Below are 25,452 nucleotides of genomic sequence, written 5' to 3' on the forward strand. Positions count from 1 at the left end.
AATGGTGGCAAGCAATCTACCCGATGCACAGTTCAAAACACTGGTTATAAGGATGTTCAATGAACTTAAGGGAAGAGTAGATGAACTAAATGAGAACTTCAACAAAGTGACAGGAAACATAAAAACGGAGATAGAAAATATATTTAAAAAAAAAAACAGAAATGAAGACTATATTAGATGGAATCAACAACAAATTAGATGAAGCAGTGATTGGGAAGACTTGGTAGCAGAAAACAGAAATAGCAAATTTCCTAACTGAAATAGCAAACAGAAAAAATTTTTAAAAATGAGGATATTTTAAGGGACTTCTGGGACATTTGCATCATTGCGATACCAGAAGGAGAACAAAGAGAGCAAGGGATTGAGAACCTATTTGAAGAAATAATGACGGAAAACTTCCCTAACCTGGTGAAGGAAATAGACATACAAGTTCAGGAAATGCAGAGTCCCAAAACAAGCTGAGCCCCAAGTGTCCCACACCAAGACACATCATAATTAAAATGCCCAAGACAAAAAGAGAATCTTAAAAGCAGTAAGAGAAGAGCAGTTATTTACCTACAAGGGAGCGCCCATAAGACTGTCAGCTGATTTCTCAACAGAAAGTTTGCAGGCTAGAATGGATTGGCAGAAAAATACTCAGGCTATCATTTGGAATCAAATGAAAAGATAAAGATCTTCCCAGACAAGAAAAAGCTGAAGAAATTTGTTGCCATCACACCAGTATTACAAGAAATGTTAAAGGCAACAAACAAGTGTTGCCGAGGAAGTGGAGAAAAAGGAACCCTCGGGCACTGTTGGTGGGATTGCAAACTGGTGCAGCCATTATGGAAAACAACATGGAGGTTCCTCAAAAAAATTAAAAAATAGAACTACTTTATGACCCAGCAATTCCATTCCTGGGTACTTATCCAAAGAAATCCAAAACACTAATTCGAAAAAAAATATATGCACCCCTATATTTATTGTAGCACTGTTCACAATAGCCAAGATATGCAAACAACTGAGAAGACCACCTAGATGATCAGATAAAGAAACTGTGGTACATTTACTCAGCCATAAAAAGAATGAAATCTTACCATTTGCAACGACATGGATAGACAGAGAATATTGTGCTAAGTGAAATAAGTCATTACTCTTTCTCATTGAGAAAGACAAATACCATATGATCTCACTTATATGTGGACTCTAAAGTACAGAAAAAATGAGCACACAAAACGAAAATAGACTCAAAGATACAGAGAAAAAACTGATGAGTGCTAGATTGGAGGGGGGTGAGGATGGAGAAGGTAAAAAGATCAGAAAGTACAAATTGATAGCCACAATATCATGGTGAAATGAAATACAGTATGGGGAATATAATCAATAATGTTGTAAAGGTTATGTAGGGTGCCAGATGGTTACTGGACTTATCAGGGGGATAACTTCATACACTGTGTAGATGCCTGACCTCTGTGCTGTACACCTGAAGCTGAAGTAAAATAATATTGAATGTCAACTATAATTAAATACACACATATACATACATACACACACACACACAGTGACAAAAAATGTAACCACATTTTAAGAAACGAAAAAACTGTATTAAAATTGTAACAGTCAATATATACCAAAACAACCGATGAATACAAGTCACGTTTGACTCCTGCAATTACAAGAAGTGCTCAAAGTGGTTACCATCAGGATCCAGACACTTCTGATTACGGTGAACTACTGCTTGAGCAACGTTATCCAAAGTGTCCACTTGCATACATTTTTTGAGCACCTCATGTATGTACGCATGTGTGTATGTATGTGTTTGTGTATGTGTACACACACGATGTAAAGTACAGCATAGGAAATATAGTCTATAGTATTGTAACAGATGTAATGACGTCAGAAGGGTAGTAGATTGGGAGGGGGTTATGACCTTGTAAGGGGTGTAAATGTCTAACTATTACATTGCTTTGTACACCTGAAACTAATTTTTTAAAAAAGAAATGTTAAAGGGACTTTTTTAAGAAGAAAAAGATTAAAAATATGAATTAGAAAATATCACCAAAAATAATTTCTCACTGACAAAGGAAAACACATAATAAAGGCAGTGTTGAATCAACCAACACTAAAACTAGTACAAAGGCTAAAAAGCAAAAGTAGGAAGATCATGTGTAATTACAACAGTAAATTAAGGGATACACAAACACACACAAGTAAAAAAATAATAACAAAAATATAAACGTGGCAAGGGTTGATTAAAAGTAGTAGTGATTCTAGAATGTGTTTGAACTTAAGCAACCATCAACTTAAAACAGACTGCTATAAACATAGCTTGGTATATAGGAAGCACATGGTAACCACGAACCAAAAATTTACGAGAGAAATACAAGAAATAAAGAGACAAGAATCCAAACACAACACTACAGAAAGTCATAAACATATACGAGAAGAGCAAGAGAATAAGGAAGAAAACAAGAGAAACTCTACAAAAACAATAGGAACACAATAAAATGAGAACAACCACAGTAATTGATAATTACTTTAAATATAAATGATTGGAGTTAAATGTTCCAATCAAAACATGAATGGATAAAGATGTCGTACATATACACAACGGAATACTATTTGGCCATAAAAAAAGAATGAAATCTTACCATTTGTGACAACATGGATGGACTTAGAGGGTATTATGCTAAGTGAAGTAAGTCAGAGAAAGAAATACCATATGATTTCACTCATATGTGGAATCTAAAAACAAAATAGGGCCGGCCCGGTGGTTCAGGCGGTTAGAGCTCCGTGCTCCTAACTCCGAAGGCTGCCAGTTCGATTCCCACATGGGCCAGTGGGTTCTCAACCACAAGGTTGCCAGTTCAATTCCTCGAGTTCCGCGCAAGGCATGGTGGGCTGCGCCCCCTGCAATTAGCAACGGCAACTGGACCTGGAGCTGAGCTGCGCCCTCCACAACTAAGACTGAAAGCACAACAACTTGAAGCTGAACGGCACCCTCCACAACTAAAATTGAAAGGACAACAACTTGACTTGGAGAAAAGTCCTGGAAGTACACACTTGTTCCCCAATAAAGTCCTGTTTCTCTTCCCCCAATAAAATCTTAAAATAAAATAAAATAAAATAAAATAAATAAATAAATAAAAACAAAATAAACAAACGAAACAAAAATTCACAGACACAGAGAACTGATGGTTGGCAGATGGGAGAGGGGTTTGAGGGTTGGGTGGAAAGGGGAAAAGGATTAAGAAGGACAAATTGGAAATTACAAAATAGTCACAGGGATGTAAGTTACACCTTGGGAATACAGTTTATAGTATTTTAATAACAACGTATGGTAGTGGGTACAACGCTTATTGGGTAGATCACCTCCTAAGTTATATAAATATGTGACTACTATGCTGTACATTTGACATTAATATAATATTGCCAACTGTAATTAAGAAATTAAAAAAATTTTAAGAAAAAGAAATCAGTCATTAGTACATCATGTTAACAGAATAAAAAATAAAAAGGAATGATCATCTCAACAGACAGAAAAAATATCTGACAAACTAAAGAAACTAGGTATGGAAGGAAACTTTCTCAACCTGAAAGGCCATCTAAATCATAGTTTATGGTAAAAACTTATGGTAAAAACTTTTAAGCTTTCCCCTTAAGATCAGGAACAAGACAACAATGTCTGTTCACTCCATTTATCCTCAACACTGCACTGCAGGCTACAGCTAGAACAATCAGGCAAGAAAAAGAAATAAAAGGTATCCAGATTAGAAAGCATGTAGTAAAACTACCTGCATTAGCTGATGATATAATCATGTATGTAGAAAATCCTAAGGAATTCACAATAAAATGAAGAGGTAAAAAATGAGTTCAGAAAGGTTGCAACATACAAGAACAATATACCAAAATCAATTATATTTCTATATACTTGTGTTGAGTAATCCACGAATGAAATTAAGAAAAGTAACTTCATTTATAATAGTATCAAAACAGAATAAAATATTTAGGAATAAATTGAAGAAAAGTAGTGCAAGACTTGTACAATGACAACTACAAAACATTGTTGAAAGAGATAAAAGACAGTCTAAATTTATGGAAAGCCACCCCTTTTTCAGTTTGGAAAACTTGATATTGTTACAATGGCAACACTGCCCAAAGTGACCTACGGATTCAGCAAAATCCATATCAAAATTCCAGCTGTCTTTTTGCAGAAAATTAATATAACAATGCTGTAAAAAATCCAGAAGAGCCAAAATGATCTAGAGGGAAAAAAGTTGAAGGATGCATTCTTTCCAATTTCAAACCTGTAACAATTAATTACTACAAAGATAGAGTAATTAATTAAGACTTTGTGGTACTGGTATAAAGATAGACACATATATCAACAGAAAGGAAGGGAGGGCCTAGAAATAAACGACCACATTGATGGTTCAATTTTTAACTAGGGTGTCAAGACCATTCGGTGGGAAAAGAATACCCTTTTCCACAAATGGTGCTGAGACAACAATCAGGCAATGGTTACACTTAGATATGAAACCAAAAGTACCAGCAATCAAAGAAATAATAGTCAAATTAGACTTCATCAAGTTACAAACATTTGTGCTTCAAAATACACAATCAAATATGTCAAAGGAAAAACCCACAAAACTGAGAAAATATTCACAAATCATATCTAATAATGGATTTTTATCTAGAGGATGTAAAAAAATCTTAATATTCAATAATTAAAGTGGAAACAATCCAAATGTTTATCAATTGATGAAATAAAATATTTTTTCATACAACAGAATATTATTTGGCATTAACATGACATGCAGCAAAAGTGACAAAAGCAAGACGGAAGAATAGGAAGTCCTCACACTATTTCCTTCACAGAGACTCCAAATAAACAATATGGTCATCAAAATACCTTTATGAGCACTCTAGAAACCACTTAAGAAGTTGCAGTACCCCAGGTGAGTGCAAAGCGAAGAACAGCAGCACTGAAATGGGTTTAAGAGCCAATTCACTTTTCCTGAAATTGCCACTCCCAAAGCAAGCACAACAGAGCTCCCTCCCCTTCAGGATCCCAGGAGAGAGGAGGGAGGTGGCACATGTGTCAACATTCCAGGTTTTCAAGAGACAGTTTCTGTCTAACTGATCAGAAGCACTAAGAGAACCTGCATAGTTTGGAGTCCTGGGGGCCCGCTAAAAACAAGGGAGAAAGTGGGTGATACGCTGTGAAATCAGAGGGCCTGTAATTAGGCCGACAGAGGCCAGCATGGCTTAGTAAAATCAGAGACCAGTGAATTCACGGCTTCTCTCTACAACGTTAGGGGAAAGAGTGGAGCGAGCATTTGGCAATCCAGATTTTTGGAGAATTGCCCAAAGGACTAGTATCTCTCTCATCTGCTTCTGGGAACTGATGGGAAGCCAGCATGCTTTGGATCCGCAGACAATGAAAGGGAGTGGGGACCTCGTTGCAGTAGCACCAGTGAACCCGCAGCACTGCATAAAGACACTAGAGGGAGCAAGAGATTACAAGTCCCTGAAAAAGAAATGGGCAAACCTCTTCAATTAGGGAGTTATACACAGAAGCCCAGAGAGGCCCATCCTCCAAAAAGTTCCCAGGATCTCTAGCAGACACGACTAGTTGAGTCTTCCCCTATATGAAGCCAGTTCATAAAGACTGGGAGAAGTGGTTGTTTATTCAAATGCATAAAACTGAGCTCCCCTTGCCCCCAAGAAAGATCACAAAGTACAAGAAGAAACAGGAAAACATGGCCCAAAGAATCAAAATAAACTCCTAGAAACCAACCACGAAGTAACAGAGATTAATGAATTATCAGACAAAGAATTCAAGTAATTATCTTATGGCCGGCCGGTGGCTCAGACGGTTAGAGCTCCGTGCTCCTAACTCCCTGAAGGCTGCCGGTTCGATTCCCACATGGGCCAGTGGGCTCTCAACCACAAGGTTGCCGGTTCAACTCCTCGACTCCCGCAAGGGATGGTGGGCTGTGCCCCTGCAACTAGAAAACGGCAACTGGACCTGGAGCTGAGCTACCCCCTCCACAACTCAGACTGAAAGGACAACAACTTGAAGCTGAACAGCATCCTCCACAACTAAGATTGAAAGGACAACAACTTGACTTGGAAAAAAAGTCCTGGAAGTACACACTGTTCCCCAATAAAGTCCTGTTCCCCTTCCCAACAAAATAAAATAAAAAAGTGATTGTCTTAAAGAAGCTCAATGACCTACAAGAGAACACAGATAACTAAAAGAAACCAGAAAAAAGTAGCATGAACGAATTAAAATATCAACAAAGAGTTAGTAACTATAACCAAACAGAAATTCTGGAGCTAAAGAATACAGTACCTGAATCAAAAAACTCCCTAGAGATTCAACAGCAGACTTAAGCATAGAATGGAATCAGGAAACTCTACGACAGGTAATTTGAAATTATCAAATCAGATTAGCAAAAATTAAAGAGTGAAGAAAAGTGTGAAGCATAAGAACTTACAGACAACATCAAGTGTAATACACACATTACGGGAGTTCCAAAAGGAGGAGAGACATAGAAAGGAATAGGGAGCTTATTTGAATAAACAATGGCCAATAATCCCTAAATCTGAGGCAGGAAACAGACATTCAAATTTAGAAGCTCAAGATCTCCAACCCAAAGAGGCCCACGCTGAGATACACTGTAATCAAACTGTCAAAAAACAAAAAGAAAACTTTAAAAGCAGTGAGGAAAGCAACTAGTCAAGGACAAGGGAGCTCACATTAGATTATGAGCAGATTTCTCAGCAGAAACCTCATATGCCAGAAGGGAGTAGAATGATACAATCAAGTTCTTTGCAGCATCTACTGCGAGAATGAAGACCTATCTCAGCAACCCGGTGGACATTCCAGAAAATGTGGATGTCACTCTGAAGGGGTGCAGTTATTGTGAAGGGCCCCAGAGGAACCCTGCGGAGGGACTTCAATCACATCAATGCAGAACTCAGTCTCTTTGGAAAAAAGAGGCTCCAGGTTGACAAATGGTGGGGAAATAGAAAGGAACTGGCTACTGTTCACACTATCTGTAGTCACGGACAGAACTTGACCAAGGACACTACGCTGGGCTCCTGTTCTGATGAGGCCTGTGTGTGCTCACTTCCCCATCAACGCCGGTATTCAAGAGAATGGTTCTCTTGTTGAAATCTGAAATTTCCTGGGTGAAAAATATATCTACAGGGTTCAGATGACATCAGGTATTGATTGTTTAGTATCTCAAGCCCAGAAAGATGAGTTAATTCTTGAAGGAAATGATATTGAACTTGTATCAAATTCAGCTGCTTTGATTCAACAAGCCACACAGTTAAAAACAAGTAAATCAGAAAATTTTGGGACGGTATCTCTGTTTCTGAACAAGGAACAGTTTAGCACGCTGATGAAAAAGATCTAAGTCATCCAGCTATAGAAACATCAAGATGTCGAGTGATTCCTCAGACTTACTTATGATATTTCAAAGATGCAATAAAACTCATGTATTGAAAAAAACCTGATAAAGTCAAGTACTAAAATAAAAAGCTGCCAACCAATACTATATCTTGCAAAACTATCCTTCAAAAATGAAGGTTAAACAGATTTACTAAAATAAAAAAGCAGACTTCATAATTACTAGACCTAACTTACAAGAAATGCTGAAGGGAATCCTACAAGTTGAAACAAAAGGACGTTAGACAGCAAAACCAAAGCATATAAAAACAGCTGATAAAGGTAAACATATAGGCAAATACAATACTATAATACTATAATAGTGGCACACAAAGCATTTTTAAGTCTAGAATAGAATTTAAAATGCAAAAGCATAAAAAACTATAAAACTATACTAATGAATATACAATACACAAAGATGTAATAATGTGTGACATCAATAACAAAGTGGGAGTGGGGGGGTAAGACTAGAGTTTTTACACAGGATTGAAGTTATACTGTTAGTAGATTAAAATAGATTGTGATGACTATAAAATGTTTTATGTTAGTCCCATAGTAACCAAAAAGAAAATACCTATAAAAGACATACAAAATAAAATGAGAAATCAAAGTATGTCAATCCAAAATAAATTTTAAAAAAAGAAAAGAAAAGCTGCAGGAGAGGAGAGGGGCAAATTAGCAGCAAGACAGAAAACAATTACAACATGGCAATAAGTCCTTCCCTCTCTCAAAAATTACTTTACATGTAAATGGATTAAACGCCTCAATCAAAAGACACAGAGTGGGCTAAAAGCATTTAAAAACAAGATGCAGGGGCGGCCAGATGGCTCAGCTGGTTGGAGCTCGAGCTCTCAGCAAGGTTGCTGGTTCAATTCCCGCATGGGATGGTGGGCTGCGCCCCCTGCAACTAAAAACTGAAAATGGCCATTGGACTTGAAGCTGGGCTGTGCCCTCCACAACTAGACTGAAGGACAACTACTTGGAGCTGATGGGCCTGGAGAAACACACTATCCACCAATATTCCCCAGTAAAATTTATTTAAAAAAAAAAAAAAAAAGATGCAACTATAACTTCTCTACAAGATGTATCACCTTAGATGTAAAGACACACATAGGCTGAAATTGAAAGGATAAAAAAAGATATATGCAAATGAGAGCAGAGGTGATTAGACAAAATAGACCTGAGTTAAAATTATCACAAGACAGGGAAACAACCAAGATGGTGCAGTAGGTAAACACTGTGCTTACTTTCTCTCACGACCACATCAAAACCACAACTAATCTACAAAGCAACCGTTATTGCGAATCGCCTAAAATCAAGCTGAACTGAAGCCTTTCAACAAAGGACACAACCTCCAGACTGGTAGGAAGGGCAGAGACGTGGAACGGGCTGGTCCCACACCTGCATGTGATCATTAAAGATCAGGAGGGTTATTTCGGCTGTGGGAGTCCCCCCTCAGCCCCCAGAGGAGTGAGAGATCCCAGCCCAGGATTCCAGTGCAAGGAAGAGAAGTCCCCAGAACTGCTGGTTGTGAAAACCAGCGGAGATTGTGACTGAGCGAGACCAAGGGCCGCTGTACTCCCAGGCGCTCCTCTTAGAGGGACCCTGCACGGACTTACCCACCAACACTCACTCGCTCTGAGATCCAGCGCTGGGGCAGCGGCTGGAGAGGCGGCAGGAACATATGGTGAGGAACTGAGTTGTCTGGCTTGGGACGGGCTTGAGAAGTGGCTTTATCCTGGGTGGGGGAGCTGGTGGAGGCCATTGATTCTTTGCTGAGCCCTCCCCCTTCCCCATGTGCGGAAGGAGGCAGCTGCCATATCTGAGTCTCTACTGTTCATTTGCCACGCCCAGGCGATTCAAGACCTGGTCCTGTCCAACTTTCTGGAACACCCAGGCCGCTTCCAGTGGCTTTTTCGAGCAGACTGCCTGCTTTGCGTCAAACTACAGATTTTCCCAGGTTCTCTCAAAGGTTCGTGGAACTCAGACAAGCAGCAACTGGCTTAAGCATGTCCTGTACCTCTGGCTGAGCAGCCCTAAGCCGGCACTAGCAGCAGCAGGCCTTGGTTTGCAGCTTGGTCTCTCAAGACACTTTGGAGCACAGCACGGGCGGCAGCCATCTGTAGATTTCTCTGTGGCTCCTGCCAGGTGGCCCTGGGTGGTACACGGGCAGTGGCTGAACTTGACCTACAGGGCATGCCAACTAAGGCTGGTGCCTCCAGTGGCCAGCTTCAAAACGAGCTGGAGCATCACCCAGCGGCCTTCAAGTATGACACACCCAAGGGGCAGATTCGGTAGGCAAGTCCTGTTAAGGGAGATCCTGCCCTGTAGGGTCAGCCCCTGCACCACAACTCTTCCTCTGCAGTCAAGGCCAGTCCTCACAACCAGTGAGCCCGATGGTCAGTCCCTCACACTGACATGCAATTATCAACCATGGCTCAACTATAAAAGGGCACATACAACACACACAAGGGACACACCTGGAGCGCATGGCTCAGGTGACCAGAAAGACTGTGCCACTGAACCCCACAGCACACCTACTACATAAGGCCACTGTACTAAGACCAGGAGACATAGCAGCCCTGCCTGATAGATAGAAACAAACACAAGGAGGCAGCCAAAATGGGGAGACAAAGAAACATGTCCCAAATAAAAGAACAGAACAAAACTCCAGAAAAAGAACTAAGCAGGGACCGGCCCGGTGGCCCAGGCGGTTGGAGCTCCATGCTCATAACTCCAAAGGCTGCCAGTTCAATTCCCACATGGGCCAGTGGGCTCTCAACCACCGGGTTGCTGGTTGGACTCCCGCAAGGAATGCGGGGGCTGCACCCCCTGCAACTAGCATCGGCAACTGGACCTGGAGCTGAGCTGCGCCCTCCACAACTAAGACTGAAAGGACAACAGCTTGACTTGGGAAAAAAAAAAAGGACTAAGCAAAATGGAGGTAAGCAATCTACCAGATGCAGTGGTCCAAACACTGGTTATAAGAATGCTCAATGATAGTAGGGAGAACTTCAACAGAGAGATAGGAAGCATAAAAATGGAAGATAGAAACCATGAAAAAGAACCAGTCAGAAATAAAGGATATAATAACGGAAATGAAGAATATATTACAGGGAATCGACAGATTAGATGAAGGAGAGGATCCAACCAGCGATCTAGAAGATAAGGTAGCAGAAAACACCCAGCCAGAAGAGCAAACAGAAAAAAGAATCCAAAAAATTGAGAAGAGTTTAAGGGGCCTCCGGGACACTATCAAGGGTACCAACGTCTGCATTATAGGGGTACCAGAACGAGAAGAGAAAGAGCAAGGAATTGAAAACCTATATGAAGAAATAATGACAGAAAACTTCCCTAACCTGGTAAAGGAAACAGACATACAAGCCCAGAAAGCACAGAGAGTCCCAAACAAGATAAACCCACAGGTAGCCAACACCAAGACACATCATAATTAAAATGCCAAAGCTTAAAGACAAAGAAAGAATCTTAAAAGCAGCAAGAGAAAAGCAGTTAGTTACCTACAAGGGAGTCTCCATAGGACTGGCAGCTGATTTCTCAACAGAAACTTCGCAGGCAAGAAGGGAGTGGCAAGAAATATTCCAAGTGATGAAAAGCAATGACATACAACCAAGATTGCTCTACCCAGCAAGGCTGTCATTTAGAATTGAAGGACAAATAAGGAGCTTCCCAGACAAGAAAAAGATGAAGGAGTTCATCACCACCAAACCAGTATTACAAGGAATCTCAGAGGGATTCTTTAAGATGGGAGGGGGGTTAAGGATGGGTGAAAAGGAAAGGGATTAAGAAGTACAAATTAGTTGTTACACAGTAGTCATGGGGATGTAGTGTACAACATAAGGAATATAGTCAATAATATTGTAATGGTGCCAGATAGGTACTAGATCTATCAGGGTGATACAGGGGAATGGGGTTGGGGGAAGAGTAAAAAAGGTGAAGATATTAAGAAATACAAATTGGTAGTTAATCCAGTATGGAGAATATAATCAACAATGTTGTAAAGATCATGTAAGGTGCCAGATGGGCACTGGATTTATCAGGGGGATCACTTCATAGACTGTGTCCAATATGCTATACACCTGAAGCTGAAGTAGAACAATATCGGATGTCAACTATAACTTAATATATAGGTTTATATAGACACAGGATGTGGAGTACTACATAGGAAAGATAGTCGATGGCATTGTAACAGCTATGTAAGTTGTCAGAAGGGTAGTAGCTTGGGGGGTTGGTTATCACTTTATGAGGGGTTTAAAGGTCCATTTCTTTGCCTTGTACACCTGAAACTAATTAAAAATAAATAAAAATAAACGATCACAAGACAAATTAAGATCATTATATTATGATAAAATGGTCAGTTCACTAGGATGATAAACAATTTTGAACATACTTTAGAAGATAACAATTATAAACATATATACACATAACATTAGAGGACCAAAATATATGAAGCAAACACTGACAGAAGAAACAAGACAGTAAAATAATAGTAAAATGCCCAGCTATCAATAATGAATAGAACTACCAGACAGAAGATTAACATGAAAAGAAAGAACCTGAGCATCACTACAGACCAACTGATATGAACAGAAATATATATAACACACATTCTTCCCAAGTGCGCACCAAACATTCTCCAGGACAGATCACATGATAGACCACAAAATTCAAAACTGAAATCATGCCAAGTATCTTTCCAATTACAATAGAATGAAACTATAAATCAATAGTTGGAAAACCGGAAAACTTACAAATATGTAGAATTTAATGCACTCTTGAACAATCAATGAGTTAAGAGAAGAAATTAATAAAAAATCGAAAAATACCTTGAGACAAATGAAAATGAAAACATAATATCTCAAAATTTACCAGATGCAGCAAAAAAAGCACTAAGAGAAAAGTTTATAGCAGCAAGTGCCTATGTTAAGAAAAAGAATTCCAAATCAACAACCTAACTTTACACCTCTGGGAATGAGAAAAAAGAACAAACAGAATTGAACTCAGAGTTAGCAGAAGGAAGGAAGGAAGGAATAAATATTAACCAGAAATAAAGAAAAAATATTAACAAAGAGTTAAAAAAAAAAAATCAACAAAATCGACAGGTCCTAGATTAACAAAGAAAAAAAAGACACAACTAAAACCACAAATTAAAGAGGAAACATTTCCACCAATGCCACAGAAACAAAGAGCATTATGAGATTACTGTGAACAATATATGCCAACAAATTTTATGACATAGCAGAAATGGATAAATGTCTAGAAACATACAATTTACCAAGACTGAATCATGAATAGAAAATCCGAATAAGGAGATAAAATCAGTCATGAAAAACTTCTCAAGAAAGGGGCGGCCGGTTAGCTCAGTTGGTTAGAGCGGGGCGCTCTTAACAACAAGGTTCCAGGTTCGATCCCCACAGGGGCCACTGTGAGCTGCACCCTCCACAACTAGATTGAAACAACTACTTGACTTGGAGCTGATGGGTCCTGGAAAAACACACTTAAATAAAAGTTCAAAACAAAACAAACAAACCTCTCAAGAAAGAAAAGCTCAGGACCAAATGGCTTCACTGGAGAAATCTACTAAGCATTTTTTTAAAAACAGAATTAGTACCAAATCTTTTTCAAACTTTTCCAAAAACTGAAGAGGAGGGAACATTTATTTGCAAACTCATTTTATGAAGTGAATATTACCTTGGTAACACCCCCACCCCCAAAGTCAATCTCCCTTATGAACACATGCAAAGATCCTCAACAAATATTGGCAAATGGAATTCAACAGCAGGATTATACACCATGATCAAGTGGGATTCATCCCTTGGATGTTAAAGACAAAAATTTGATTATTTCCTGTTGACAATGCATTTTTGGAAATACTAAATGGATATTGCTAAGATATAAAGTGAAAATTTATTTTCCCAGTTGAACTAGTCTACAATTCAACTGACCTTTGTCTTCCTCAAGAACTGGGGGAGTGAGGGATGGAGGCCCACAACCTGACCATCTAACCATTCATGTTTGGGGAGTTTACTGGCTATGGTTACCTTTTAAATGTTTATGTTCCTTTATTTTTATTTCTTTAAATTTATTGGGGTATGTAAGTTTCAAGTGTACAATTCTATAAAACATCATCTGTATATTGCATTGTGTGCTCACCACCCAAAGTCTAGTCTTCTTCTGTCACCATATGGTCCATCATCCTCATCATCGTCATCACCATTTTGGCTTCATCTGGACCACTTACAATGGCAATTTTTTTTTTACCTCAAGACACAAGTTTAAAACATCCACCATTGTTCTCCTATGCTTTGTCTTTAGTGCCCTCCCTCTAAAATCTGAGCATGTAAATGAATTCTGTGATTACTTACATTGAAAATTATCAGTCTAATACAGAATTGTACACCTGAAATCTATGTAATTTCACTAACAATTGTCACCCCAATAAATTAAAATAAATAATAATAAAAAAATAAAAAATTAAAAACAAAGAAAATTATCAGTCATTATACTGTTCTAATGGTTTTATTTTTACCAGTGACTTTCTGAAATGTCTGTTTTCTGAATAAAAGAAATACATTGTGTGAAAATCAATTATTACAAAAATTAACGTAAGAAAACACATTAAGGAATAAAGGGAAAAAAATCACGCGATCATCTCAAATAATGCAGAAATGGCTTGACAAAATTCCACACTTTTTCCTAATAAAAATACTCAGCAAACTAGGAAAAAAAAGGAAATTACCTAAACATAGTAAAGGTCATATGTGAAACCCCACAGCTAGCATGACAGTCTCTGGTAAAAAACTGAAAGTTTTTTTCTCTAAGCTCAAGAACAAGACTAGGATGCCCACTCTTTCCACTTCTTTTTAACATACTACTGGAAGTCAAAGCAAGAGCAATCAGGAAAGAATTAGAAGTTTTTAAAAGGCATCCAAATTGGAAAGGAGAAAGTAAAATATCTCTGTTCATAGTTGATATGATGTATGTAGAAAACTGTAAAAATTCCAAATACACACACACACAAAACTGTAAGAACTAATAAACAAATTTAGTATGGTTATAGGATACAAAAATCAATGTTCAAAAAAAACAGTTGTTTCTATACCCTAATAATCAACATCTCAAAAAGGAAATTAAGTAAACAATCCCTTGTTAAATATCATAAAAAATAAAACACTGGGCCGGCCCGGTGGCTCAGGTGGTTGGAGCTCCGTGCTCCTAACTCCGAAGGCTGCCAGTTCGATTCCCACATGGGCCAGTGGGCTCTCAACCAAAAGGTTGCCAATTCAACTCCTCCAGTCCTGCAAGGGATGGTGGGCTGCGCCCCCTGCAACGAGCAACAGCAACTGGACCTGGAACTGAGCTGCACCCTCCACAGCTAAGACTGAAAGGACAACAACTTGACTTGGAAAAAAAGCCTGGAAGTACACACTGTTCCCCAATAAAGTCCTGTTCCCCTTCTCCAATAAAATCTTTAAAAAAAAATAAAAAACAAAACACTTAGGAATAAACTTAACCAAGAATGTGAGAGTTGTGCACTAAAAACTACAAAACACTACTGAAAGAAATTAAAGACACAAATAAAATGGAAAAATATCCTATGTTCATTGATTGGAAAACTTAATCTTGTCAAAATGTCCATACTACCCAAAGCCAATCTATAGACTCACTGCTATCCTTATCAAAATCCCAATGGCATTTTTTACACAAATAGAAAAAAAAACCCATCCTCAAACTGAAATGCAATCTCAAAGGACCCTGAATAACCAAAACAACTTTGACAAAAAAGAACAAAGACAGAAAGAAGCCTCACACCATTCTGTTTTCAAAGCATAAAACTGCAGTAATCAAAACAATACAAGACTGCCATCAAGACAGACATATAGGTCAATGGAACAGAATAGAAAGCCCAGAAACAAACATTTACATGTATAGTCAAATTATTTTTGACAGGGGTACTAAAACTACACAGTATGGAAAGGATAGTCTCTTCAATTAATGGTGTGCTGAAAAGTAGCTATCCACATGCAAAAGAATGACGATGAACCCTCATCTTACACCATATTCAAAAATCAATTCAAAATGGATAAAACACCTAAAATCTAAGACCTGAAACTAAAAAATTAAATAAGGGAATGGGGCAGCCAGATGGCTCAGTTGGTTAGAGCGCAAGCTCTGAACAAGTTGCAGGTTCAATTCCCACATGGGATGGTGGGCTGCGCCCCTTGCAACTAAAGATTGAAAATGGCAACTGGACTTGAAGATGAGCTGTGCCCTCCACAACTAGATGGCAGGACAATGACTTGACTTGGAGCTGATGGGCTCTCGAAAAACACACTATTCCCCAACATTCCCCAATAAAAATAAAAAATAAAAAAAAAATAGGGAAAAGATTCCTAAAATTAAAATGAGCAATGGTATCTTTGATATGACATCAAAAGCACAGGTAACAAGAGCAAAAACAGACAAAGTGTACTACACCAAACTTTAAAATGTCTGCACAACAAAGGAAACAATTTTACGAAGTGAAAAAACCTGCAGAATGGAAGAAATTTGCAAACCATATGTTAAAGGGTGATTATGCAGAATAAACAACTCTCAGAACTCACTAACAAAACAAACAAACAAACAAAAAAAACCCTATTAAAAAATAGGCAAAGAACTCAGAACAGACATTTCTTCAAAGAAGATATACAAATGGCCCACAAACATATGAAAAGATGCTGAACATCACTAATTACCAGGAAATTCAAATCAAAATAACAATGAGGTATCACTTTACATCTGTTAGGATGACCACTATCAGAAAACTCAAATTAAAGTAACAAGTGTTAGTGAGGATGCGGGAGAAACTGGAATCCTGGAGCACTGTTGGTAGGAATGGAAAACGCTGCAGGCGCTATGGAAAACAGTATGAAGGTTCCTCAAAAAATTATAAATAGAATTACTATATGATTCAGTTAGCTCACTTCTGGGTATACATCTAGAGAATTAAAAACAGGATCTCAAAGAAATATTTGTAACACCCATGTTCTCTACAGCGTTATTCACAATAGCCAAGATATGGAAGCAACCTAAACGTCCACTGACAAATGAATAGATCAAGAAAATTTTGTATGTACATATAACTTTTATCCAGCCTCAAAAAAGAAGGAAATCTTGTTGCATGCTAGAACATGGATAGACCTTGAGGACACTATGCTAAATGAAATAATCCAATCACAAAAAGACAAACACTGTAATTCCACTTATATATGGTATCTACAGTAATCGACCTCAGAGAAACAGGAGAATGGTGGTTGCTGGGGCCGGGCAAAGGAAAAAACGAGGAGTTATTATTCAAAGGATATAGAGTTTCAGACATGCAAGATGAAAAAGTCCTAGAAACCTGTTGTACAACAATGTGCATATCGTTAATACTGCAACGGATGAGATGTGATCAAAAAAATACAGTGAACGCTGCTGCCGAGTGCCATCCAACAGAAAGGCAGGGATCTTCAATATGGGTAGTGGCGTGTGAAACCTTAGTAAGACTGTGTGACAAGTTTCAACTTGTTCCGTGCAGTCGGGAGTGAGCTACAGTGGAGAGGTGTGTTTTAAAGTGTCCTCCAACATGACAACGCTCAGCGTCACACATCGTTTCTGGTACATGGCAATTTCTGTCAAATCAAAACATTACGAGGCGTCCTCATCCACCTTATTCACCAGCTTGGGCACTGTGCAACTTCTGGCTCTTCCCCAAAGTCAAAATGATTCAGGACATTAAGGCAGCCATGACAGCACAACTAAAGAAACTCACGAAAGTGGACTTCTAGAACTGCTTCAGAAAGTGGCAAGAACGATGGGATAAGTGGATAAGTGTGTTGGAAGCGAGGGGGATTAATGACAATGTGTCTTTTACAGCAATAAAATTTTTAAATTTAAACATTCACCGTATTTTTTTATCACACCTCATACACTTTAAACTTGTTCAGAGAGTAAATTTCTATGTTTTTACCACAATAAAAATAAAGCACTGACACATGCTAAGTGAAAGAACCTATTCTATTTATATAGAATAGGCAAATCTATATAAATTGAAAACAAATGAAGGGAAATTGATAAAGGGTGTAAGGTTTCTTTCTGGGGTGATGCAAATGTTCCAAAATTGATAATGTTGATTGCACAAGTCTATATTAAAAATCAGTGAAATATAAACTTTAAAAAGATGAATTTCATGGTATGCTGATTATATCAATAAAGCTGTTAGAAAACAACCCACTATGGTAAACAATTTTTGAGAAATCTTATGTTTAAGAATACTCAGTTTTATCTTCAATAACTACAATGTATTTATTAAATATCTTGAAAGACTTCTGTTTTCTTTCTGCTGCTGAGGCAGGATAGCTGGTACTTCACTCTCAAACCGTATTCCAGAAGTGATGTAAGACATCTAGGGCCTTAACACACGTGCTACTACAGAACACTTGCATTTTTTCAAAAGCGTATGTCCCCTCTCTCTACTACATAACAGGTGGATTTTCCTTGAGTTGTGGTCAAAGGAAACCTAATGTTCAATAAAATCTATTTGCTTTCTGTAAGCAACTGGATTTAAATCTCAGGCTCAGAGTCTCTCAATTACCTACAATACCAGATCGAATGCAAAAAAGTTTATATAAAAAGGTAGGAAAACCAACAAAATGTTACTGAAAAGTACTAAAAGCAAAAGGGGGGGAAAATGAGCTTCTGATTAAACAACTTCTGAAAATATACAGAAACCTGGTCCTCAACATTCAGACCCTTCTGCATAAAGCTGTTTCTTTAAGTGATAATCCCTCCCTCCCAATTTACACTTAGCCCTTCCATTAAAACAGATCAACTTCAGAGGTGGTCATTATCACAACTTCCTCTAATCCCTTTCTATGGCAGTCAAGAATCCTTACCTGGTTCAGGAAGCTCAGGCTGGGGAGTCAAACTGGGAATTCCTGGCTCCTTTTCCATCTCCTCAATGCTGGCACTGGATTTATCACAAACATTCAACCGTGGCCCAACTGAATCTAAGCGGCCGGCATGATTTGGATCTGTCAGCACATCCTCCAGTATGTTTGTTGAAGGAGGAGGTCTCTGCTCTGGGAACTCATCCCCCTTCTTTACAGGGTCAGCAGGAAGCAAGACCCCAAAGGCACCCTCAGAGTTTTCTTTCTCCCTAAATCTGTTAGTGCGCTTACGAGGTTTAGTGCGCCTTTGGTTTAAACGCTGCCATCGCTTTTTAGGCACCACTTGATTTAGACCATTGGGTTCATCATTCTCACTGTTCATTTCAGAGTCCAGCTCTGGGCCCTTTCTATTTTCAAAAGAGGGGCCTTTTTCAGGAATTTTATCAGGTTCAGATTGGTTGACTTTGCTGTCAAAATGAACATTGGAAAAACATGCACTGTCTTCATTTGTTAAAGGGCCCATTAATTGAAGGGGTTCTTCTTTAGCAGGGTTTTCTGCACCACTTCTCAAAAAGCCATTCTCTGAAACCCCACGCTCTCCCTGTAGTGCAGCCTCTGGAGTCACACCTGGAAGCCGGTTCAGTTTTCTTTTGCGCTCTGTCTTTAAGGCTTTACGGTTCACTGTGTTCTTGGCCATCTGGCCTGAAAAACCATCTCGCAGTTTGGATGATGGCTTTGATCGCCCACAGTTGCGCCTAGTGACACAGTTTGAACGACTTTTGCCAGCAGCAGGGAGGTCTCTTCTGTTGGACACTAAGCCAGGTAGAGAGGCAGACAACTCCCCAGATAGTGCAGAGTCACCCCCGCTAGGGCTAGGATGGACTGGATCCTGAGTGCCATTTCCACTTTTTTCTGAACTGTGAGTAGAGTCTCCTGAAGCCAAGATCTTAGAAGTCCCTACAGGACTACTGGTAGAACAGTCACCAAGACCAGGACTCCGATAGGAGACCAAGTTTTGAGCAGCCATTAACCGCTGCTCTTTGGTCTTACTATCGTGCATATCTTTCAACATCATTAGCAATGTACTGAATTTGTAGTCTGGTTCAATAGGTATGTGATTCTGACTGGAGGCGGAAGAAAAAAGTAATGGTTTTGATGGCTTTGCTGTCCCAGAGTCACTGACATCGTCACTTAAGGATCTGTAAGAGAGCTCCTTCAACTCTGACAGAACATGTTTCACCACTGCTGTTTCTATGTCACTTGAATCCCTGGTTTTCTCATGCATGTTGCTCAGTAGTTTCAGTCCATCCACTTTCCCACTTTTGGAAATGCCAGCCAAAGGAGAGCCTTTGGAATCTGAAGAACAGCATTTCAAACTGCAGTCCTCATTTATAACTGGAGGTTCTACTACAACTGGATTTTCTTTATGTTTGTACTTTATATTTCGGATCTTGGGCTGTTTGCTTTTTGAATGTAACAGACCTTGATTTGTAGCCCCACCCTTTATTAGTGGGTTCTCACTGGAAATGCTGCATGGGGTGTTGAATTTTGGAGGGAGACCATCATTTCTAAAATCTGATTGGGGTTTGCGGACAAGAGTGGACACTTTAAAATCAGAGAGATTAACCTGAGATGTCTCAGTTCCAGACTCTGCTGTCTTAGTACAATCTGTTAAGTGATCTGTATGTGAGTTAGTAATGAGGGACTTCTGCTTTGCTTTTACCTTAGTGTTCGTGGCAGGATACCTAGCATACTTTACCTTTTCGTTTTTCTGCACAGATAACATGTTCCCTGTTCTATCAAAAGCATCTGTAATTTCAAGAACACTGTTATCAGATTCTGAACTATGATCGATGGGATCCAGATCACTACTTCCATCATCAGAAGTGGTACAGATACTAATGGAATCACTTCGTTTTTCTTCATCACCTGCTCCAATATAGCAGAGCTGAACTTTTGAACTGCACACCAGACCTCGTTGGAGTTTCTTCTTCTCTCCAGAACGTTTAGAAATCAAGGCACCCTCAGACAAACCCAGTAAAGAGTCACAATTTGAAGTCTCAAATTCTTTCTTTGCAGTGTTTTTTGTACAAGAAGAAAACAGGAAACTTCCCGGGGCAGTGCTAGCCCCAGTAAGGCTGTTTGCTATCCTGGAAAGTTCATTAGAAGCCTGCTTATCAGATACATCCCCAGAAATAAAGTTTATGCCAAGGTTCTCGGGAATCTTTCCCCTCCGTTCTTCCTTATGTGATTCAAACTGCATGTGGCCCTTTTTCACACAAGTCCTTTTTGGATTATCAGTGCTCTTTCTGGCTCGAGACTTAGCACAAGGCTTTTCCTTCTCATCTGCAGAATGTTCAGAGTCAAAAGCCAGAGATTTCAAGCAGCCATTAAGCAACAAGTCATGTTCAGATTCAGGATCATTTGTACAGTCTTCAAATGGCATATCCTCCTCACTGTCCAATTTGATCGAACTGTTGACACATTTTCGGTTCTTTGACCCTTTGGGAACATCATACTGTTCAGCAAGACCAACACTGGCTTCCCATTTACTCAAAATTTTCTGAGGAACCTTAAATTAAAGGAGAAAAAGATTGTCACTAATCAAGGAAAGAGGAAGGGGCAACAGGGAGTTGATCAGTGGACACCTCACAAATCAGCTTTCAAAGTATCTTCTACCTCCTTCAAGGCCCTTTTATGGGACCAGCCGGGTAGCTAGCACCCACAGCTTACCCAGAGCTTAACTAATGGGGAGTCCTCAACACTACATTACCACTAAGATCTATCATGAAGGAAAGACTGATTTCATAAACCCTCCATTCTCTCGGCCTTTATAAGCACAAAGGAGTGGACCATAACTTAAGACTACAACATTACATTACTAATCAACATCACATTACCAAATCAAGAAATAACCAGACCCTTCCAACTTACCTCTACACACTTCAAATAAGGATTTATTTTCTTCCTGACTTACGAAGGCCAAGCACTTGCTCGGCTGCATAAAGAAAAAGGAAAAGGCTAAAGGAGATGAATATGAAAAAAAATGAGAACAGGAGAAACGAATGGATCAGACCTACCCTAGGAGATCTGAAATCTGAACCTCAGGGTATCAGTAGGCCCTTGGCTAATCAAGGTTCTTCTATACATGTTACATACAATCTGGATTACAACCAAGCAGTCGAGAGACACCAAAACACCCTGGGTGTAACAAATTACATATGCTCTTTCCTTGATTCCTCAAAGCATGAGGACGTTGAGGCTCTGTGAAATATACCTAATTTTCCCGACTTACTTGATTTCTCTCCTTGGCTTCATAGAATAGGTATTAGTCAAGGTTCTCACTAACACTTAGTGTTCACAAATACTTAAATACTTGTGAAAGGGATGTTCTGCTCAACATGTAAAAATTCAGGTCACTAGATAAGTAGCCTCCTCTTATTGACCATCTGGTTAATTTTACATACAAACACACACCCATTAATTCTTGCGACTGCGACCAGAGTAAATCAATTTTCTAGAACCTGAGAGCTCTAATGAACATCTCAGAAAAGGGAGTTGGTTAATCTACATAGCTAAAGGTATGACACAAAAACTCTGACACTTCCCCACCACCAACTACCCAAAGAATTAGAAACGATGTAGCTATAAGCCTCCTTTAACTTAACAGTAGCACATACTAGTTGTTTTGGAGCGTCAACCTTATGACATATTAAATATTTATAACTATTTCTAATCCACACAAGGAACATAAAACACTACTTTTAGAATTAAAGACATTGGTCCTCAGAAAACTCAAAAATAGCAGGGACTGCATACTGACTCAATTATCCTAATTATGATTTTTATAATCTAAAAGTATGTATACACAGAAAAGTAAGAAACACAAATCTAAGAGGAACTATTTCCCCTTCTAGAATTGACTATAAAAGAATATTAAAATATGCCAAAAAACTACTTGGCCAACATAAAACATCAAGCAAACAAAAAAAAAAAACACCAAAATGTTCTTCATTAAAACAAGACCAGTTTTGAAACTGCAACCTTAAGCATTTACCACACACAAAAACAAAACAAAAATGTTTAAAGCTTTATCTTTCTCATTTTTAAGACAAATGATTAATCCAGAGAGTGAGAAGTAGAATACTGTTTTGATGATTATTTTCTTCTTATATAAGATATAACCAAAGATGATGATTATATCATTTTTTATTGTCACATCTAAGTGACATGGCAAAATTAGCTGAAATCATCTCTGAAAAAACTGAGTGTAAATATTTGGAAGGCTAGCCCCATCTCAACCCTGTAAAAGAAAAAAACAAAAACCCTTGCCTTCTACCTATTTTCTCACAAATATTCTACTACTACAGGAAATAACTTACATTTCAAAAATATACTACTTCTTCCGTACCTTCTCCCTGCCCACCCAAGAAGATCATTTGAAGGTCTGTTGTTGTTTTTTACCTTATGCCTGTATCCTTTTTCTTTCTGTTTCCCTCTTCTTCTAAGGACAGGTAGCTCTTCAAACTGATGTCTGCCTTCAAACATGACAATTGCTTTTCCAGCCACCCAAGCTCTCTCAGAAGGGTCTCCAAAAGCCTCCACGTAGTACTGCCGATAGGGCCTCCGGTTGGAAACTAGATAAGGATAAGAACCAGTGTCATTACTTTAAAAACATGACTGTTCATCATCAAGATAACAGGCACACCATTGTTGCCAAAGAAGCTTCTGTTTACCAAATTAATTAAGTCAACAAGCTAAAAAATCTGAACAAGAAACTGAAGTAGGTGATATTGAAGGAAAATTTTAACTATTCAGTGAATGTAGCAAGAAAAAGACTAAATTTATGAAAGAAGTCAATGGTTTGGTCTGATAAGCTATATATTCTAAACCGGTTAGAGGTTGATTAGCTAATCACAGAACAAATTCATGCAGCAACCAACTGAAGTTCCTTATACCATCAGTCTATAAAGTCTTACACTCTTGTTACTGGAAAATACAAAGGGCATATAAGCTACAGCACCACAAATATAATAATGAACAAGAACTAACCGCCACACAAACTCTAAAAACACTATGCTAAAACATAAGGAGGAAGAAACGCTTCAACACCATGCCATGTGTAACACACTAACATTTATGGAGTAGCTATTCCAGGCCAGGCCCAATTTTTCTAAACAACCAACTCTAAGAAACAAGTAGTATGATCCCCATTTTATAGACACAGTAAGTCCAATAACTTCAGAGAGGGCAAATTCAGAATACAACACTGGCTCTGCAGAGAAAGTGGAACCTGCTATTTCAAAATACAGAAATTTAAAAAAAAGGAGAAAGAAACAGAAAAAAAGAAATCCCAACAGCAATAAAAACAAAAAGAAATCTAGTTATTCATTACAGTTTCCTGGTTGTTGAAAGTTCTATGCATACAATTACCAAAAATAAAAACAAAAATCTCATCCAGAAAAGACTATAATCAAGTTTATCTAGTATATGTATCTCCCATACACTTAGCATTTTTCATATCAGTAAAACATGTCAAAAAAGAAATATAGTCAGGGCTACAAATGATTTGTCTCTTTCTAGAAAAGGAAATCATTTTAAATAAAAATTAATTTTAACTCAAATCTAATTTCCTTACAAGAATCATATTGTTTCAAAAGGCAAAAAAGAATGTAAACAACTCTCTGAAAAAACAGGAAAAGCCTATTTCCTTCAGAATGAAAGAAAAAGGGAAAGAGAGATTTATAAACTGAACTTTAGAACAAGCTGTGAATACCTTCAAAACTCCTACCTTTATAATAATTGGAAAAGTAGCCAAAATGTCAGGTTAATTTCAATGGAAGCGTCTTTATAAATGCTAATTTCAAAGCTGTAAAACCAAGAAATGAAACGTACCTATGAGTAGCTCTCATAAACTTTAGTTGAAATGGTTTTTTCTATAAAAATATAGCTTAATAATAAAATTACAACCTGGTTAAATTTTCTGTTTATTCCATTTTTAAAAACTGAAACAACTGAATTCCTTAGACTCTACCTATTAAGTTAAATCTTTCAACAGAAACCACTTATAAAGAGGGATTAAAATTGGTCAGATATATATGTACTTATATAGAAGTTCTTAAAGTCCATTTGAGAATTAAATCATTCTCCCATAAATAAATAAATTCAACAAATCTGTATAAGTAACACAGATTGAACATTTATGATGTACCAGCAGTATAGAAAAGACAAAAGAACTCACTGCCTGTTGGGTAAGAAGTACAGAAATAGACTGTGGTAAAATGATGACAATACCAGTAATATAAACATTCACTTTCAAAAAAATAACACTAGCCCTTGAGCCATTCTCTACTGTTCGGGTCCGCTTCTATTTCTTTGAAGTGAATTATCTCTTCTAATAAACTATTCTTTCACCACTTAAAATAATAATAACAACAACAACACTAAAAAGTGGAAAACAATAACTGGAGGACAAATGGGACACCCGGCAGAACTTTTAAAGGTAAACTGCTTATGACGGGGGGAATTCCAGTATGAGGGCCCAGATACTCAAAGGCATGAATGAATAAAAGCAACGAAAACGGCTGGAACTACAAGTAGTTCAGAACACTAAATCATAAAGTGAAAGGAAAGGGAAAGTAAACCGGTAAGCAGTGCCCAGACCTGAAACAGCGTGGATGCCATGGTAAGAGCCAGACCATTACAATGTTGGCAATGAGGAGTCTCATTTAAACTGTGGAACCACAGGCTTAGTTTTGCATCTTAGGAAGATAAATCTTCTTGATCTGTGAATAACATATTTAAGAGGAAACGAGAGGAGACTCACTAGACCTGAGATTATCAAAAACAGTGTACACATGAGATAAGTAGAACCTAAACCAAGGTAATAGCAAGAAGAATTAAAAGAACAAAATTTGAAGAAGAAAAAAACATTTTTAAGACAAATCAAAGACTTGTCATATAATAAAAAGTCAGAACAGATATTTGAACACCAATGTCCATAGCAGCATTATTCACAATAACCAAAGGTTAAAACAATCCACTGAAAGATGAATGAACAAAATGTAGTATATAGTAATT

The 25,452-nt window shown here is 38.2% G+C and overlaps 1 protein-coding gene and 1 pseudogene across 10 annotated transcripts in view; one reads left to right on the plus strand and one right to left on the minus strand.

The window, feature by feature from the left end:
- Positions 1 to 25,452, minus strand: part of NSD1 (nuclear receptor binding SET domain protein 1) — a 153,296-nt gene that overhangs the window by 59,244 nt on the left and 68,600 nt on the right. For all 9 annotated transcript variants that reach the window (XM_081036338.1, XM_081036333.1, XM_081036337.1 and 6 more), the window contains 2 exons: positions 22,837 to 23,009; positions 18,379 to 20,944 (listed from right to left, as the gene is read on the minus strand). In XM_081036338.1, the coding sequence (XP_080892464.1) occupies positions 18,379 to 20,944; positions 22,837 to 23,009 (2,739 nt within the window). The remainder of the gene's footprint in view (positions 1 to 18,378; positions 20,945 to 22,836; positions 23,010 to 25,452) is intronic.
- LOC308492038 (large ribosomal subunit protein uL6-like) lies at positions 6,823 to 7,387 on the plus strand (annotated as a pseudogene). Its single transcript has one exon. The product of its transcript is annotated as a large ribosomal subunit protein uL6-like (transcript).

The sequence above is a fragment of the Rhinolophus hipposideros genome (genome assembly GCF_964194185.1).
Source record: "Rhinolophus hipposideros genome assembly, chromosome: 23".
Lineage (NCBI taxonomy): Eukaryota > Metazoa > Chordata > Mammalia > Chiroptera > Rhinolophidae > Rhinolophus > Rhinolophus hipposideros.